This window comes from Colletotrichum tamarilloi, assembly GCF_030869305.1.
Source record: "Colletotrichum tamarilloi strain Tom-12 chromosome Unknown Scaffold_8.1, whole genome shotgun sequence".
Taxonomy (NCBI): Eukaryota; Fungi; Ascomycota; class Sordariomycetes; order Glomerellales; family Glomerellaceae; genus Colletotrichum; species Colletotrichum tamarilloi.
Window position 1 is genome coordinate 729991 of NW_026849391.1, and position 13934 is coordinate 743924.

Sequence of the window (13934 nt, forward strand, 5' to 3'; positions counted from 1 at the left end):
CTTGGTTGCCAATTGCCCAACCCCTCGTCCCATCTCAGCTCTTCCGTCGTCTTGTTTTGTTGAATACTCATCATCCCTTGTTCGGAGTCTGGCGATGCTATCAAAGCTGCTCCCTCACCAGTCGCTAATATGTCTTCACCACCTAGTCAACCACCACAGATCTTGCTGAGACAAGAAAACACAATGTCGTCGAATGCTACGACCCCGGGCGGCGAGGCCACAACGGCTCCCGCCGCGACACCGGGCACTTCCGCACCCGCAGAGACGAGCGCCGCCGCCGTCACCACCACTCCTCCGGCAGAGACCTCCGCAGCAGCGGCTCCTACCACCGCGCAACAACCCACGACGCAGCAAACCTCCGCGGCAGCAGCACCAACCACGTCTCAAGCTCCGGCAGCGACGACTTCTGCGGCAGCTGCACCAACTACTCAGCAGCAGAACACGACTCCGACTACTCAAGCTGCCGAAAGTACTACCCAGCAACAGCAAACTACCCTAGTCGCGACTACTGTCGTCATCACGCCGACCGAAGCGGGAGGTCAGACAAGCACCATCTTTACCGTCATCACTCAGACCAAGGGTGTCACGCAGACCGGCACTGCTGCCAGCTCATCTGCTTCCGCTACGGCATCAGGCGGCGCCATCAACTCCGGCGGTAATTCCAAGGGCGGTCTTGGTAACGGGGGCACTATCGCGGTTGCTGTTGTCGTACCCATCGCTGCTGTTGCCCTGCTCATCCTGGCTGGCCTGTACTTCTGGAGAAAGAGGAAGCAGCGCAAGGACGCCGAGGAGGAGCGACGAAAGGAGGTCGAGGACTATGCCTACAACCCGAACGCGGACCCCACAATCCCGTCCCTTGGCGATGGCGGCTCATACGAAATGAAGGAAGATGCGGCCTCATCCGGATACCGTGGTTGGGGTTCTACCACTCTTGCCGGCTCCACCGGACGTAAGGCGTCCACGACCATGTCCGGAGGCAACACAGGTGCGGCATACTCGGATACAACTTCACCCAGCCATGGAGGAACTGACAACCGTTCAGGAGAGCCTTTGATCAACGACGGCTCGTACTCACCTGATGGCGAAATTCTTGGCGCCATGGGCCCTTCAGCAGCCATGAACCGTGGAGGCGGTGTTCAACGTGGACCTTCCAATGCGTCATCTTCCTACAGCGCAGGGAACCACTCAGATACCTCTGACGGAATCGGCATGGCATACAGCGGCGGCGGCAGCAACGGCAATGGCAATGGGAATGGTTACTACGATCAGTACGCCAACAACCCGTACTCTGACAGCCCTTACGCCAACCCGGCTACTGAGCTCCCCGGCCAACCGGTCATCCGCGACAACCCAGCTCGTCGCAACACTCGGATTGAGAACCCCTCGCACTATCCCCAACAGCAAAACGCTGGTATTTCCCAGAACTTCTAGACAAGGTCTGGTGTGTTACTCCAAAAGTTTTGTTTGTTGCTTATTAGTCTGCTGGGGTTCTGTTCCGAAGATACCCACCCTCCCCATCAGACCAACGATCTCGAAATCGAGAAACACATACGGCGTTACGGATTTACGGCACCATGCGACACGGTGGCATTTTATTGCCACGCGACGCTTCTCTTACTTTTAATATTGTTTACTCCGTTGCCTTGCCTGGCGTATTCCAAACGTAATGGCTCGCCCAATGCCACGGAGATCATAATCCACTTCGACGCACATGATTTATTCGTCATATACATAAACATCTTGGGGATTTATATCGACCCATGCTATCCACACCGTGTTGCTCCAGTTTAATCTGTTGTACATTGCATGCTCATGAAGGGCGCGCACAGGCAACATGATTTGCTAACGTCTTTCCTGGGCAAAGCAACCAAGGGTACCTTGGCAGCAAGAAACGAGCTTCCGCACAAGAAAAGTTGGAGGATTCTAGTATAGTAGTAGGTAGTTAAAGAGTAGGATAGTCGACATCTCTAAGATTTCGAAACACAGTCTCATATAGACACGTATGAATGAATATTCCTTTGTCAATCTACTCTTGCATTCATATCGCTTTATCGTGCCGTTTCACTATAAGCCACCTAAGCGCAGAGTCTGTATCTGGTAACACGAACTTTTCCACTAACAATCGACTCGTCTGTAACAGATTCTCCTACAACTTGGACCCCTCCTCTTCAACAACACCCATACCCTCGCTCAGCCCAACCCGATCCCACCAGAACCGGAACTGCCTCACCTCGGCCTCGGTCAGCGTCCGCACGCGCGCCACGGTGCCCCGGCGCCGCTGGCCCAGACGGCCCATGAGCTCGTCGTTGCCCTCGCCAAAGACGAGGATCGTGCCCCTCGTCTCGGTGGGGTCGTCTGCCGGTCGCGGGATGTAGTCGTCCGCGGCGGTGTCGCCAAAGGGGGAGATGAAGGGGGGCCAGGAGACGTCGTTTGAGGTTGGGCCCGGGTTGTCATGGCTGGTATCGACGGCGTTGGGGTCAGAGGTCGTGGCGAAGGAGGACCAGTGGGCGTGCATTGCGTCCGAGACGGCGAGCAGACCGGGCGTCTTGTGCGGGGTGAGGATGTTCGTGTCGTGTGTTGCCGCGGGGACGTGGTCGCCGTGGTTTGCGGCGGCGAGGTCGGCGTGTGCGGCGTACTCGTATACCCAGACCGGTGCCGCGCCAGCATCCCCGGCCGACTTCTTCTTGGAGGCAAAGTGCGCCGAGTGGAGGAGCGGTGCAATGTACCCGTAGTGCCCGTAGGCCTGCGCCAGCCGCCGGAACTGGGCGCCGTGAGAGGCCGTCGGAGGAGGCGGGTACGTCGACGGCGGCGGGTACAGCGTCTCCAGGGTCGCGAGGTCTGCGGCGGAGAGGGCGGGGATGAGGGCGGAGAAGAAGTCTGAGAGGGCTGTTGGGGAGGAGGCTGTTGCGGGCACGAACATTGTGCCTTCGGAGGTGTTGAAGCCTGTTAGGAGGGGCGGGAGGGGAGGGAGGAGTGTGGGTGAAGTCCAGGTTTTGATTGGGGCGAGGGGGATTATGCTACTGCTGCTGCTGTCGTTGTCGTTGTTGCTGCTGCTGGTTTCCTCGATGGATGGTTGAAAGGGCCATTGGACCGAGGGGGCACACTCTGACCAGGTAGCCAGCGAGGCCTGAAGGAATTTTTCAAGGGGCAGGGCGCGAAGGGCTGGTAAAATCTTGTCTGGCGTCGATGAGAGTCTAGAAAGGCCTGCGTGGGTTAGGAAGCGGGTGAATTGTGCTTCGTGGCGGGGTGCGTGGCCGCGAGGACGGAGCGGGCTGTCGGGGCGCCGGATTCGAGGATGGCGCGGTGGAAGAGGCGGCGCGAGGGCGGGGAGAGGAGGTGGTGGCCGAGCTGTGTGCTTGCGTGTTAGCACTCCAATCGACTCTCCCTTTCATGACTACTTCATCCTAGGGGAAGAGTGGAATAGTAATAGAGAGATGGAAGATGGCTGTGAAGGAGGTGTGAACATACCGAATGCGCCCCGGCGCTGAAGCCCATGACCGTGACATCCCCCTCGTCTCCGCCAAACCTGCCAATGTTGCGCTGCACCCACTCGAGCAGCGCCCTCTGGTCCATCAACCCCAGATTCGCGATGACTTCCCCGGCAGCAACGCCACACGGGAGGAACCCCAGCGGCCCAAGACGATAATTGAAGCTCACGGCAACCACATCGCGCTTCGAAAACGAAACAAACGCCGCGAGATTCCTTTCCCCTCCCCTTCCGAAGTTGAAAGCCCCGCCATGCGCTACATTCGACTGCTGTCAGTACATACATACGTTGTACTTCAAACAGCCGCACCGCAACCGTCGGCTGGAAAGGGGGAAACCATGGACTTACTATACACCAAAACCGGGACCTTCTTCCCTTCCACCACTGCCCCCACCGGACGAAATACGTTAGCGTTCAAACACCCCTCTTCATCCGCTGGGTACGTCGGGTCCGCGGTGGGACACACGGGTCCGTACTCGGCCGCATCAAACGAGTCGCCAGAGTGGCCCGGCTCCTCCGGCCGACGAAGACGCTGGCACTTCGCATACGGCACACCGAGGAACGCCTCCACATCGCGCGGGAACTCTGGTTCAGAGAGCGTGGTGCCGACGAAAACTCCTTGATCCAGACGGACCGTCGGCCGCTGGTCTCGGGATGAGGTTGAGGCTGCGGGGCTCATGTTCTAATGGCGTTTTTCGCGGTAAAGTACCAAAAATTAGGTTGTGAAGAATTGATGCCGAGATGTGTCCGATTGCTGGCTTGCTTTTGTCTTCCGTCGAATCTACCAATCCTGAAATTGCTTGTATGTCGATGTAATGAAAGGTTAAAGAGGAGCGACCCATCCGCTGGACCCAACGGGATGTCGTTGGCGTGCTCCGCTAGCGCCGGCACGCTAGCCGGCCGTGCGGTCCCGCCGTTGTCTCCATACCCCGGGTTACACTCGAACCTCTACAACGCGGTGTCTTGTTCATTGACGAATACCCGCCTGACGGTTCTCACAAATCAAACGTTCTCATCTCTGCAGTAGGCGGTAAATGCTCCCACGGACTACTTGTACGATCATTGATCTGAAAATAGCATTGTTGATCTATAAGTGCTCACATACAGTACCCAAACAAGTGTCTTCAGAGTTGTACTCATGGGTTAAGAGAGATTTATTTTCAGCAACCAACGGGCCTAGTCAAACTATAAACAAGGACAGCAATCGACATATCGATGCTAAACCATAAGCAAGTTCTAAAACTGAACATCAAAACTCCTATACGGCACGTGTCTATGTGTCAACCTTGCCAGCTGAACAGTCGATACCGTTGCCCCAGACTCCACGCATCTCCATCAGCACAGGCGCCAGGCTCCATACACTGGTCGAATAATTTACAAAAGAAGGGCCAAATCATGCTAAACAGGGTCTCAAAAATCCTCACGTCGGGCCCATCATACTGTCTGGCCTGCCGCGGCAGCCAGGACAGCGAGCTTGCTGCGTTGTTGCTTTTCGCGCCACTCTCGGCTCGCTTGTCTAGAGCGTTCCGCAGCTTGCTCGCGGGCCATCTTAGCGTTCCACTCGCGTTCGCGGCGCTCTCGCTCCTTGTCTTGGGTATAGGAGTTGTCACGGTGGAAGACCTCACGGCCCTTAACCTTTTGCTGCTCAATCTCCTCAACAGATAGCGCGCTTCGCTTGCCGCTCATGCTACCCGTAGATGTAGATGTAGCACGGCTAAGCTGGGTCTCTGTACCTGACTGTAAGGTACCTCTGCCGCGAGTCTGTGGCGACCTCGTCGAACTCGTTCTCGCAAGGGTACGAGGAGTGCCCATGATTGATGAGCGCTTCGACGGGCTTTCCATGTCGCTGGCCTCGGATCCCTTGTTCTGGCGAGCTCGACTAGCCACGGTCTCTCGAGGTTGCGTAGCCGTTCCCAGCCTTGCCTTGATAGGACTCGCCTTGAACTCGCGACGCCTTCGCTCATCCTCTTCTTGCTGTTTGAGACGAGCTTCTCGCTCCTCCCTCTTGCGCCTGGAAATTGCCTCGCCGGGCAGCTCAAAGTTAGGCTTGGTCGGGGCCTTGAGAGATCTAGTTCGCTGAGGGACTGCCGCAGCGGCCTTCTCCTGGGCCTGTTGAGCCAGGCGAGCGTCGCGCCTCGCCTTGATATCGCGAGCGGTGGCCTCACCTGGCAGCTCAAAAGAGGGTTTGGTAGGAGCCCTCGTGGATTTGGCAGGCGGTTTGGGCGGTAGAAGGCTGGTTGGACGAGGCACAGGAGGCCTTGTAGTAGGTGCTTTTCCAGGGGATCCCTTTGGGATATCGCTGTCAAAATTGACAGACTTTCTCTGGTTTGCGCGTACCTGTGACGATCTTTTGGCTGCGGCGCCAACAGATTGAGTGCGGTTCAACGTGGGGGCGGGCCGCCTAATAGGTGATTCCCTTGTGGGAGCTGTCGTAGTAGACTCATCCACCACAGATTGAATCCGTCGAGACTTGCTTGGTGTCGCCAAGCGGGTGTTAATGGCCTCCAATTCCTCCTCGAGTTTATCGATGGCTTCCACTGAGTCCTCAATTCGAGATCTTGAACTGGTCGAGGTTGACCTAGATGGAGTGCGGGGAACGTCCTCTGTTGGGGCTATGCTCTCATCCGTAGACGAGAAGGAAACTACTCTGTCCTTGGGGTGGTCCACGTAGTCCAGAGATGACTCCTTGGAGTGGATTTGTTCGACGACGGACACGTCGATGGCAGATTTCGTCACGGGGCTTTCGTACCCTGCAGGCGCTGGAGAGGCAAGCCGAACAAGCGGTTCAGCAATAGCCATCTTGTCGTCGTTTCCTGACGATGAATGCGACGCACTCCGAGATGATTCGTCAAATATCAGAGGTGTTGCTAGAAGTTTGAAAGCATTAGCCGGTTTTCGCTGACTGCATAGACTTTCCTCAGCGCGGTCGGTGTGGACTAAGACGTTGCAGCCATAGTCGAGCGTGACGTCTTCTCGTCTACTGGTCGCATTGTTGCGCCTAGTCGGGCCGTCTGGGTCCGGAATCGAAAGTACATAGTCATACTGACCTGACCTGTGCCGTGCGATGGACTTCTGTATGTTAGGATCTGTGTTAAGATGTTGCTGTTCAAGACCAATTGCGCGCAGGACTAATATGGTTAGTTGAAAGACCACATGGCAGCAATCGGATGAGCGAACCTTCAGAACAGAAGTTGGACCCGTTGGCTTCAAGTGATTCCGACGTTTGGCGAGGGGAAGTCGGTACGGCAGCACGTGTTTCAGTTGATGATGGGATACCCTCGTCTTGTTTGGTCTCTTGAGGCAAGTTGGCAAGGACTGGTCCTTGCGTAGTGCTAGTCACACTTGAGTTTCCGTCACAGATTTCGACTTCTTCCCTGATGTGTTGAAGGGTTGGGAAGATCTTGGAGTCAATAGAAGATCGAGTGCGGCGTCGCACAGGTTGCAGCAGTGATCTGTCGGCACGGTTCTTCTTAGGACTGTAAATATGTAATTCCTTGAGTTTGTCGGTTAAAGCGTCGATGAATTCCGGCGTTCTTTGGCGACTGTTAGTGTCACAATCTTCGAGAGCAGCAACGTTGTTGAAGGTGTGAGGGCCGTTTGCGTCAGAAGAAGCATGAGTGCCGGGACCAGAGGTGTCTTCGAGGATGCCGAAGCCGTGGCCCACGGTGTTGGATCGAGAGAGGCGACCCATTGTGCTCGACAATCTCCGATTCCGACCTGAACCCAGACAAGGAACCACTGACCCCAGACAAATTGAAAGACAAATGGGCCGGAATACGTGGGAGACAGTGGGCTGTCTGGGATTGGCGAGCAATTTCGCTTGAGACCAGCTGGGGTACGTGTAATATGGCGGGGTTATTGGCTGGAACACTACTTCGTAGACGGCACTCTCTGTAGGTATTGGCCGTAAGATTCTGGTTCAAGACCGAGTGTGGAGGACGAGGCTGAAAGTGTCCAAAAAGAAGAGCTCTTTGAATATGATGGGCTAAAGTGCTTGTTGTTCTGGGATGGAAGCGGAATGGAAGCATGACAAACAGCGTGATGTGGAAGAGAAGAACTTCTAGCCTGACAGCCACCAAGATGGCGGGAAATTGGCTTCAATTTGATCTTTTCCCTACTTGTCAGTTTCCTCCCAATAAAACCACCAACCAACAGCGAATGAGCACAAGCGTGGCAAGCTCGATAGATCCCCTCGCTCCCGAGTTCTGAGGACCAGCTTGCCAAGGGCCTCCGGGTAGTCACGGGGGTGAGGCACCTCCCGTTTCGTTGCATCTACTCCGTGTCACTGGCAACGGCTAACGGGTGAGACGGGTGAGAGAGCCCAGATTGGGATGACTAAGAGACGCGTTGAGACTCCAAGTCGCGTCCTTCCCGTCCATTTGGGTGTCTGGGACCCCGCACCTCACTTGTTAGTGTTTGTTGACTTGGAGTGGAGCTTCCCTACCCAATCCAGCGCCGACATCAAACTGCCGGAAGAAGACGCTAAGAGGTGTAGCTTTCCGTCCAACACTTGGGCATACCACAAAGTGGTAGCTGCCGACAACGGTTCCAACGTGAGCGAGCTTCCCAAGGCTACCTTAGATTTTCTTCCGTGTGGTTATGGCCCATTGGCCAATGGTTGCTTCCCCTCCATGTGCATCTACCATGTTGTGAAGGCACCTCGTGAAGCCTGGTCGTGCATGCAGCACACGCGCCGACGTGGTCAGCGACCAAAGGTACTTCCGATTTGAAAGCTGCCGCTTCATATAAGGGATGTTTTGCTTTTCGGGCCAAAAACCCGTCGCTCGTGAACTCTTATCATGGCGTAGCCATACTACTTTCTGCATTCTCTGCTGCGTTTTCGGCCTGCGCCTGAAGCGTTGGAGCGTGTTCTGTCGGAATGCGAACCAGTGTCTGCGGCAGAGACATGTTGAGTTCCTCCGATTCCAACGTTTCTTCTTGCGGAGGCGGCTTGGCAAGTTGGGCTACAAATTCCGTGTCAGTTACTGTCATGTGCGTCGCATGCAGCTCAAACCTACCGGATGCCATATTGATAGCGCGTAGCACGTTATGCCAGTTACTAATTACCATAGCAATCGCTTTCATCCGTCAGCTCGGATACTCATTATGGGTCCATCGACGGGTCGTGCTGACCTTCTGTGCCATCAGAAAGCGTTGACAATTTCTGCTCCAGTGCTTCCATCTGGCCTGCGACGGCAGCACTGAGATCGCGCAAATCCTTCAAGTGCTCCAGCTCTGCCTTCTTCTCTGCGATGCGCGCTACCAGCATGGGTGACGGGCCCGCGGAAGCGTTTTGCGACCCCGCGCCCGGGAGTCGGGTCGAGAGTGATCGAGTCGGGAAGGACATGTCTGGAGGTGGCAGATGAGTCTATCGCTTGACGTTCGTAAGAAGTTCGTTGCGCGTCGGGTTCGAGTTGGGAAAGGCTCAAAAGTGTGGCGGGGTAATGAATCAAACAGGGCTGAAAGCGTTCTGCAGGTCAGAGAAATCGTCAAAGGTTCGGTGAGAGTGAGCACATGAAAAAGGATGCGGCAGGCGGTGGAGAGCTGGACCCGTCCAATTGCGCCCCCAGCAACCCCCTCTTCCCTGCACCATTGATGGCACTAGACCCAATTAGGTCGAGTGTAAATAAATGACACTTCGGTAAATTTTCGCCCTCCTCCCGACCCCATCGTCACTGTCCCAGCCACCTTCTTGTCATGCTTCGCTGATCTGACTCTTCCATTCCTCACGTTTTGGTCTCATCGCGCGTTGGCTTTTTGTTCACTACTCCAGAATGCACCATGGCCCGACTAAACGAACCCCCCGTATCTACAGATAGCATCGACACGCGTATGTTTACTTTCCTGTCTTCACTTCATCTCATCGACTAACTTGTGTTTATTTAGTACGCAGGAAGCTATTGCGCCAAAACAGAGACCTTGCCAGAGCAAACGCCGTTCACTTGAATCGCATCCACAACCTCGAAGCAGATTATTCTCGTTCCCTGTCAGAAAACCTCCAGCTGAATGGCCGAATTATTGAGCTGGAGAAGGAGCTCGAAGATAGCAATGCTCGGAGGATAGCAGACCATGCCCTGGACATCAGATCCAGACTCGAATCCCAGTTGATGGACTGCATGTCGCTCCTTTCCAATCTCGGCCAAGAACCTCCCACGAAAAGACACGCGAGCCCTCGAGGCAGACGGATTTCCAGAGCAAGTCTGCCGCGTGGCAGCCCTCCCCAGAGACGGCCGCCACGCGAGCCAGTAAAGGACACAGAGGCTCGAGCGCTGCAAGAGGGCCGCCTACCGCCTATCACAGAGAACAAATCGTATCCAAGGGCAACACTTGAGTAAGTCGGCCGTGATGCCTGTCGTCGAATTTGTGGTGCTAATGTGACAAAGCCGTGACCAAATCCTCGCTCTGTGCTCAGAAGCCGCCGATACGACAGATGCAACAGACAACGCCGATACCACTGATTCCCCCGAACTTGGTCCTCCACCAATGTCGCGATTCGTCGATGCAGACTCCGTTGACATCGGATCCCCTCGTCAACCCCTGAGTGCCACAGAGCCGCAGGCAGCCACAAACAGCTCGCCGGTAAAATCACCATCACCAGCGCCAGTAGTAGCTCCAGCACCCGTATCCCGAACGACACAGAAGCCCGAGAGAAATGTCATTGTGCGGCCCGATCCTGCGACCAAGACGGAAGACGCCAGACCCGATGCCAAGCACCCACCCAAGGAGACTCCCATTTTGCCCCCCGTGCTTCCGATTGTCGTCAAGGCTGGATCAAAGAGAAAGCATAGCATGGGAGACGACCTTGCCAAAGTCACAAAACCTCCCATCCAACCATCGAAGTCAAAAGAGTTCGAGCAACGCCCGCTTGAGGCACGCGAGCAACCTAGCGGACAGACGCTGAAAGAGCTCGCCAACAGACGCCGTGAGGCTAGAGAACGAATGTCGGCACCAGTCAACTCGAGAAAGCCATTGTCGGCCAAGAGCACGAATGACGACATGGCTTCGCCTGTGAAGAGTTCCAAAGACGCAGCGAATGACTCTAAGGTCGCCCCTGAAAAGCCGAAGCCGCGCGCTGCAAGCCAGAGGGCTGCGCAGAAGATTAGAGAAGCCGAGGCCGAATCCAGACCCGAGCCTGAGCCAGTCGAAGTTGTCATTGCCACAGTGCCATCGCCAGCACCCACTGTCGACGTTCTGCCGAGTACAGAAACCGTGCCCATCGAAGCTGCTCTCCTATCACCAGCATCCCCTGAGCCAGCGTCTAGAATGAGCCTGCCGAGTGTTCGGGATACGCCGCCGCCAAACGACATCTCTTCCCAGGGCGAAACTTCACGGCCAAGTAGGAGGGCGCGCGCTTCGGTCAGCTACGCAGAACCGAACCTGCGTGACAAGATGCGACGCCCTACGAAGGAACTTTCTGACGCCGTTACTGGTCAGACGAGGTACCTTCAGCGTAGTGGCAGCGCCAGTTCAGATCCATCTGCATCGGATGCGGCACCAACAACCAAACGCGAATCTAGTGACGATGCTACTTGGCAACAGATTGCGGCTGCTGCTTCGCCGTCTGTAATCAGCCGGCAAGGTCAGAAGAGCCCCCACGAGCCCATCGACAAACCGATGTCGCCGGAACGACTTCTCGCCGTGGCTAAACCACTTCGTAAGAAACGGTCGTCTGCCATGATGTCGGGCTCGATCAGTGAGGGCGAAGGACAGAGGCCTTTCCAACAAAACGCTAGCAGCTCGACTGCCCCAGAGAAGACACCCAGCCGCCAATCGACATTGTCGCCCGAGAGGGAGGCTGACCCCTATGAGTTCCCCGCCTCAACACCGGCTAGCGACACGTTTCGGGTTGTCGATACAAAGGACCTCACTTTGCCAGCGCGACAGTCCAAATCATCAAGACGGGCGTCGTCTACAACGAGGGACGACTTCAGAGGGGAGGGGGCAGAAGTGAGCCAGCGACCCAAGTCCGGTGGGCCCAGAAAGAGAGCGTCGATGGTCTTGCCCAAAAGAAATCGCGCAGAAGCAGAATGTGTCGAAGATAGCAGCTTCGAGAGTGTGGAGAGCAGCAGCGACTTTCAGGAAACAAATTCGAAAGTTTCGATGCGGAGAAGGAGCATGATGTTGTAATGACCACCACTTAATGAGACTGACGGCTAGCACTGGTGTTTTTTTTGGAGTTGGATACGTTGTCAAATACCATTCTCCTTGTTTTGTCTAAGTTTCTGGGTAGGTCCGTAGAAGGGCCACTGCCGTCTGGATACCAAGGGAGACGCACGCGATTGGGTTTATTGTGCATATAGGAGAGCATAGCGAGCTTGACGCCCCGAATAATGGCTGGCTGAAACTTATATTATTATCATGATCATCATTTGCCTACGTTCTTGTGGTCTTGAATCATGATAACCAGTCGATGATGGCTGGATCTTCCACTTTTTCTTGCAAATGTCCACGTCCTCGATTAAACGCCTTCTCCTGTCGTCATTGCGCCATTGATTCATGCTGCTGCCGATGGTTCCACAGGCTTCGTGTATGTCACCTTTTCTACAGCAACATTCTCGTTGCCTTTGTCGTCTTTCCGTAGTTGGTATACGTAGAGAGTAAGAGAAATCCCTTGCACCTGGACTGGCTGTCAGCAAAACAAGTACGACATATGCTTGTTCCCTACTAGATAGCATCCGAGGCCGGCCAGCTTGGGGCAATGAATTGGATGCTACTCACGTCCATCAAACAGAAGCTGGGGACGGGCTCCTCCCCGTCCTTGCCCCAGCCCGCGGTGAAGGCGCCCGTGGCGCTGCCTGGGTTGACGAAGAACTTGTCCATGTACTCAAAGGCGTCGAACTTGTGGGTGCCGCCCCAGCAGAGGACGTCGACGTCGAGCTTGTTGGCCTCGGCGAGGAGGAGGTCGGGCTCGTTGGAGACGAGGGTGAAGCCCTCGAGGAAGCCGATGCGCAGGGAGCCGTGGGTGACGACCTGGGTGAGGGGCAGGCTGGTGGCCTCGACGTCGAAGCGGCCCTTTACGATCTTGAGGTCCGGGGCGATGGTGCGGAGGTACTCGTACGTGTGCTTGTCTGTCAAGTTGCCCAGGCAGAGGGTCTGGCCGATCTTTCCTGGGGCGAGGAGCTTCTTGAACTGTTGTTTGGGTGTTGTGTGTTAGCTTGCTGAAGCTGTTGTGGGGAGAGGGGGAGCCGGGCCAAGCGGGGAGAAGGTGTGTACCTTTGGGGGGATATCGAGGGCGCGGTCTGGGATGTGGAGGTCGCCAATAACTAGAATTAAGAACGCCATGTTGACGGGGGAGGTGAAGGTGGTGATTGATAAGAGCGCCGGGGATTCGGGAGCTGCCTGCTGTGAGACCTAGAGTTGCGCGGCCGATTCGAAGGTCCGCGGGCCGGGGCGGTTCCGGCTGAGGGTGTCGATGGATCGCTGAAACGATGCGACGATGATCTATGTGGCTCTGGTAACCAGGTATCGAATTGGCCGTCTCTTGATCTGACGTAGTGATCCTCGATAAGGTAGCTTCGCTGTGTCGGCTCGGTGTATGTAGCTCATGATGCACCGCCGCTGCGACCGCTTTCCCACCTCAGCCTCAGTTGCAACGGTCAAAGTGGGGCTGATTATGGAGGGCAAGCCACAATCTCAAGTGGGATCTTCCACAAAAGTGTGGCTCGGCAAGCCTGTTCCAAACTTGGGAAAGCACCGATGTCGTCCGGTGCCGTCCCCCGAACTCAGGAGGGACGGGAGCTCCTCTTCAGCATGGCTCATGCCATCCAGTCAATGTTATTCGTAATTGCTGAGGTGCTCTCAACGTCTCTAGTTTGAACTCGGAGCTCTCCACTCTCCGACGCCAGGACACCGGTAAGAGACACGGCACTCTCCTGACTCGGACTTGAATGCCGAGTTTACTCCTTGTCTTCCCTTTCCCTCAGGCTTCTCTTGCTTGACTTTCACACGCGAAAGTCGACTGTCCGTCTCTCCACGCTCATTGCCTAGTGTGCTCCAGAATAGCCCCCCAAAGAACCAAAGAACCAAAGCCCAGCCACTTTTAGAGGCGGGGACACATCAGCCAGACAGACCACAGCATTGCGTCTTACAGAATAAAAAAAATAAAAATAAAAATCCAAGGCAAGGATTACTCCATGGCATTGCGTACTCTGTTTGCTTTTTATTCACCAAAGGTAGTCTAAACAAGGGGTTCTCAAAAGACTTCGGCCCCGGTATCCGCTCCTTTAAAGTCGTTCTCGGCCTCTTCTTCCTAGACTTGTACTCCCCACGACGGGACTGATCCGAGCAAAATCGTAAGAGCCCTCACAACTCATTGTTCCTAGACCAATTACATCCTCCATCCGATAAAGACTATCGGCTTACCTCCCGAGGTGTGAATGACGCATAGGCGCACATGCACGTTCCCCTAAGGCGGCTCCAGCTCCCTCTCCGCACGTTGGCGAAGCAG

At 55.5% G+C, this 13934-nt stretch overlaps 6 protein-coding genes across 6 annotated transcripts; 2 read left to right on the forward strand and 4 right to left on the reverse strand.

Annotated features, from left to right (window-relative positions):
* Window positions 1–183: 183 nt before the first annotated feature.
* CTAM01_03584 (transmembrane alpha-helix domain-containing protein) lies at window positions 184–1431 on the forward strand (the record flags this gene model as incomplete). Its single annotated transcript, XM_060519619.1, has 1 exon — window positions 184–1431. One exon carries the CDS (start codon window positions 184–186, stop codon window positions 1429–1431), a length of 1248 nt encoding a protein of 415 aa, XP_060385825.1.
* Window positions 1432–2146: 715 nt separating this feature from the next.
* CTAM01_03585 (carboxylesterase) lies at window positions 2147–4166 on the reverse strand (the record flags this gene model as incomplete). The annotated part of the gene is made up of 3 exons (XM_060519620.1): window positions 2147–3355; window positions 3469–3743; window positions 3836–4166. The coding sequence occupies 3 exons, from the start codon at window positions 4164–4166 to the stop codon at window positions 2147–2149; spliced, it is 1815 nt and encodes a 604-aa protein (XP_060385826.1).
* A 755-nt stretch (window positions 4167–4921) lies between these two features.
* On the reverse strand, window positions 4922–7178 carry CTAM01_03586 (uncharacterized protein; the record flags this gene model as incomplete). The annotated part of the gene is made up of 2 exons (XM_060519621.1): window positions 4922–6615; window positions 6665–7178. The coding sequence occupies 2 exons, from the start codon at window positions 7176–7178 to the stop codon at window positions 4922–4924; spliced, it is 2208 nt and encodes a 735-aa protein (XP_060385827.1).
* Window positions 7179–8284: 1106 nt separating this feature from the next.
* CTAM01_03587 (DASH complex subunit Dad2) lies at window positions 8285–8834 on the reverse strand (the record flags this gene model as incomplete). The annotated part of the gene is made up of 3 exons (XM_060519622.1): window positions 8285–8451; window positions 8506–8565; window positions 8621–8834. The coding sequence occupies 3 exons, from the start codon at window positions 8832–8834 to the stop codon at window positions 8285–8287; spliced, it is 441 nt and encodes a 146-aa protein (XP_060385828.1).
* Window positions 8835–9268: 434 nt separating this feature from the next.
* CTAM01_03588 (shugoshin) lies at window positions 9269–11614 on the forward strand (the record flags this gene model as incomplete). The annotated part of the gene is made up of 3 exons (XM_060519623.1): window positions 9269–9317; window positions 9374–9818; window positions 9871–11614. The coding sequence occupies 3 exons, from the start codon at window positions 9269–9271 to the stop codon at window positions 11612–11614; spliced, it is 2238 nt and encodes a 745-aa protein (XP_060385829.1).
* A 367-nt stretch (window positions 11615–11981) lies between these two features.
* On the reverse strand, window positions 11982–12769 carry CTAM01_03589 (MJ0936 family phosphodiesterase; the record flags this gene model as incomplete). Its single annotated transcript, XM_060519624.1, has 3 exons — window positions 11982–12113; window positions 12206–12616; window positions 12701–12769. 3 exons carry the CDS (start codon window positions 12767–12769, stop codon window positions 11982–11984), a joined length of 612 nt encoding a protein of 203 aa, XP_060385830.1.
* Window positions 12770–13934: the final 1165 nt, after the last annotated feature.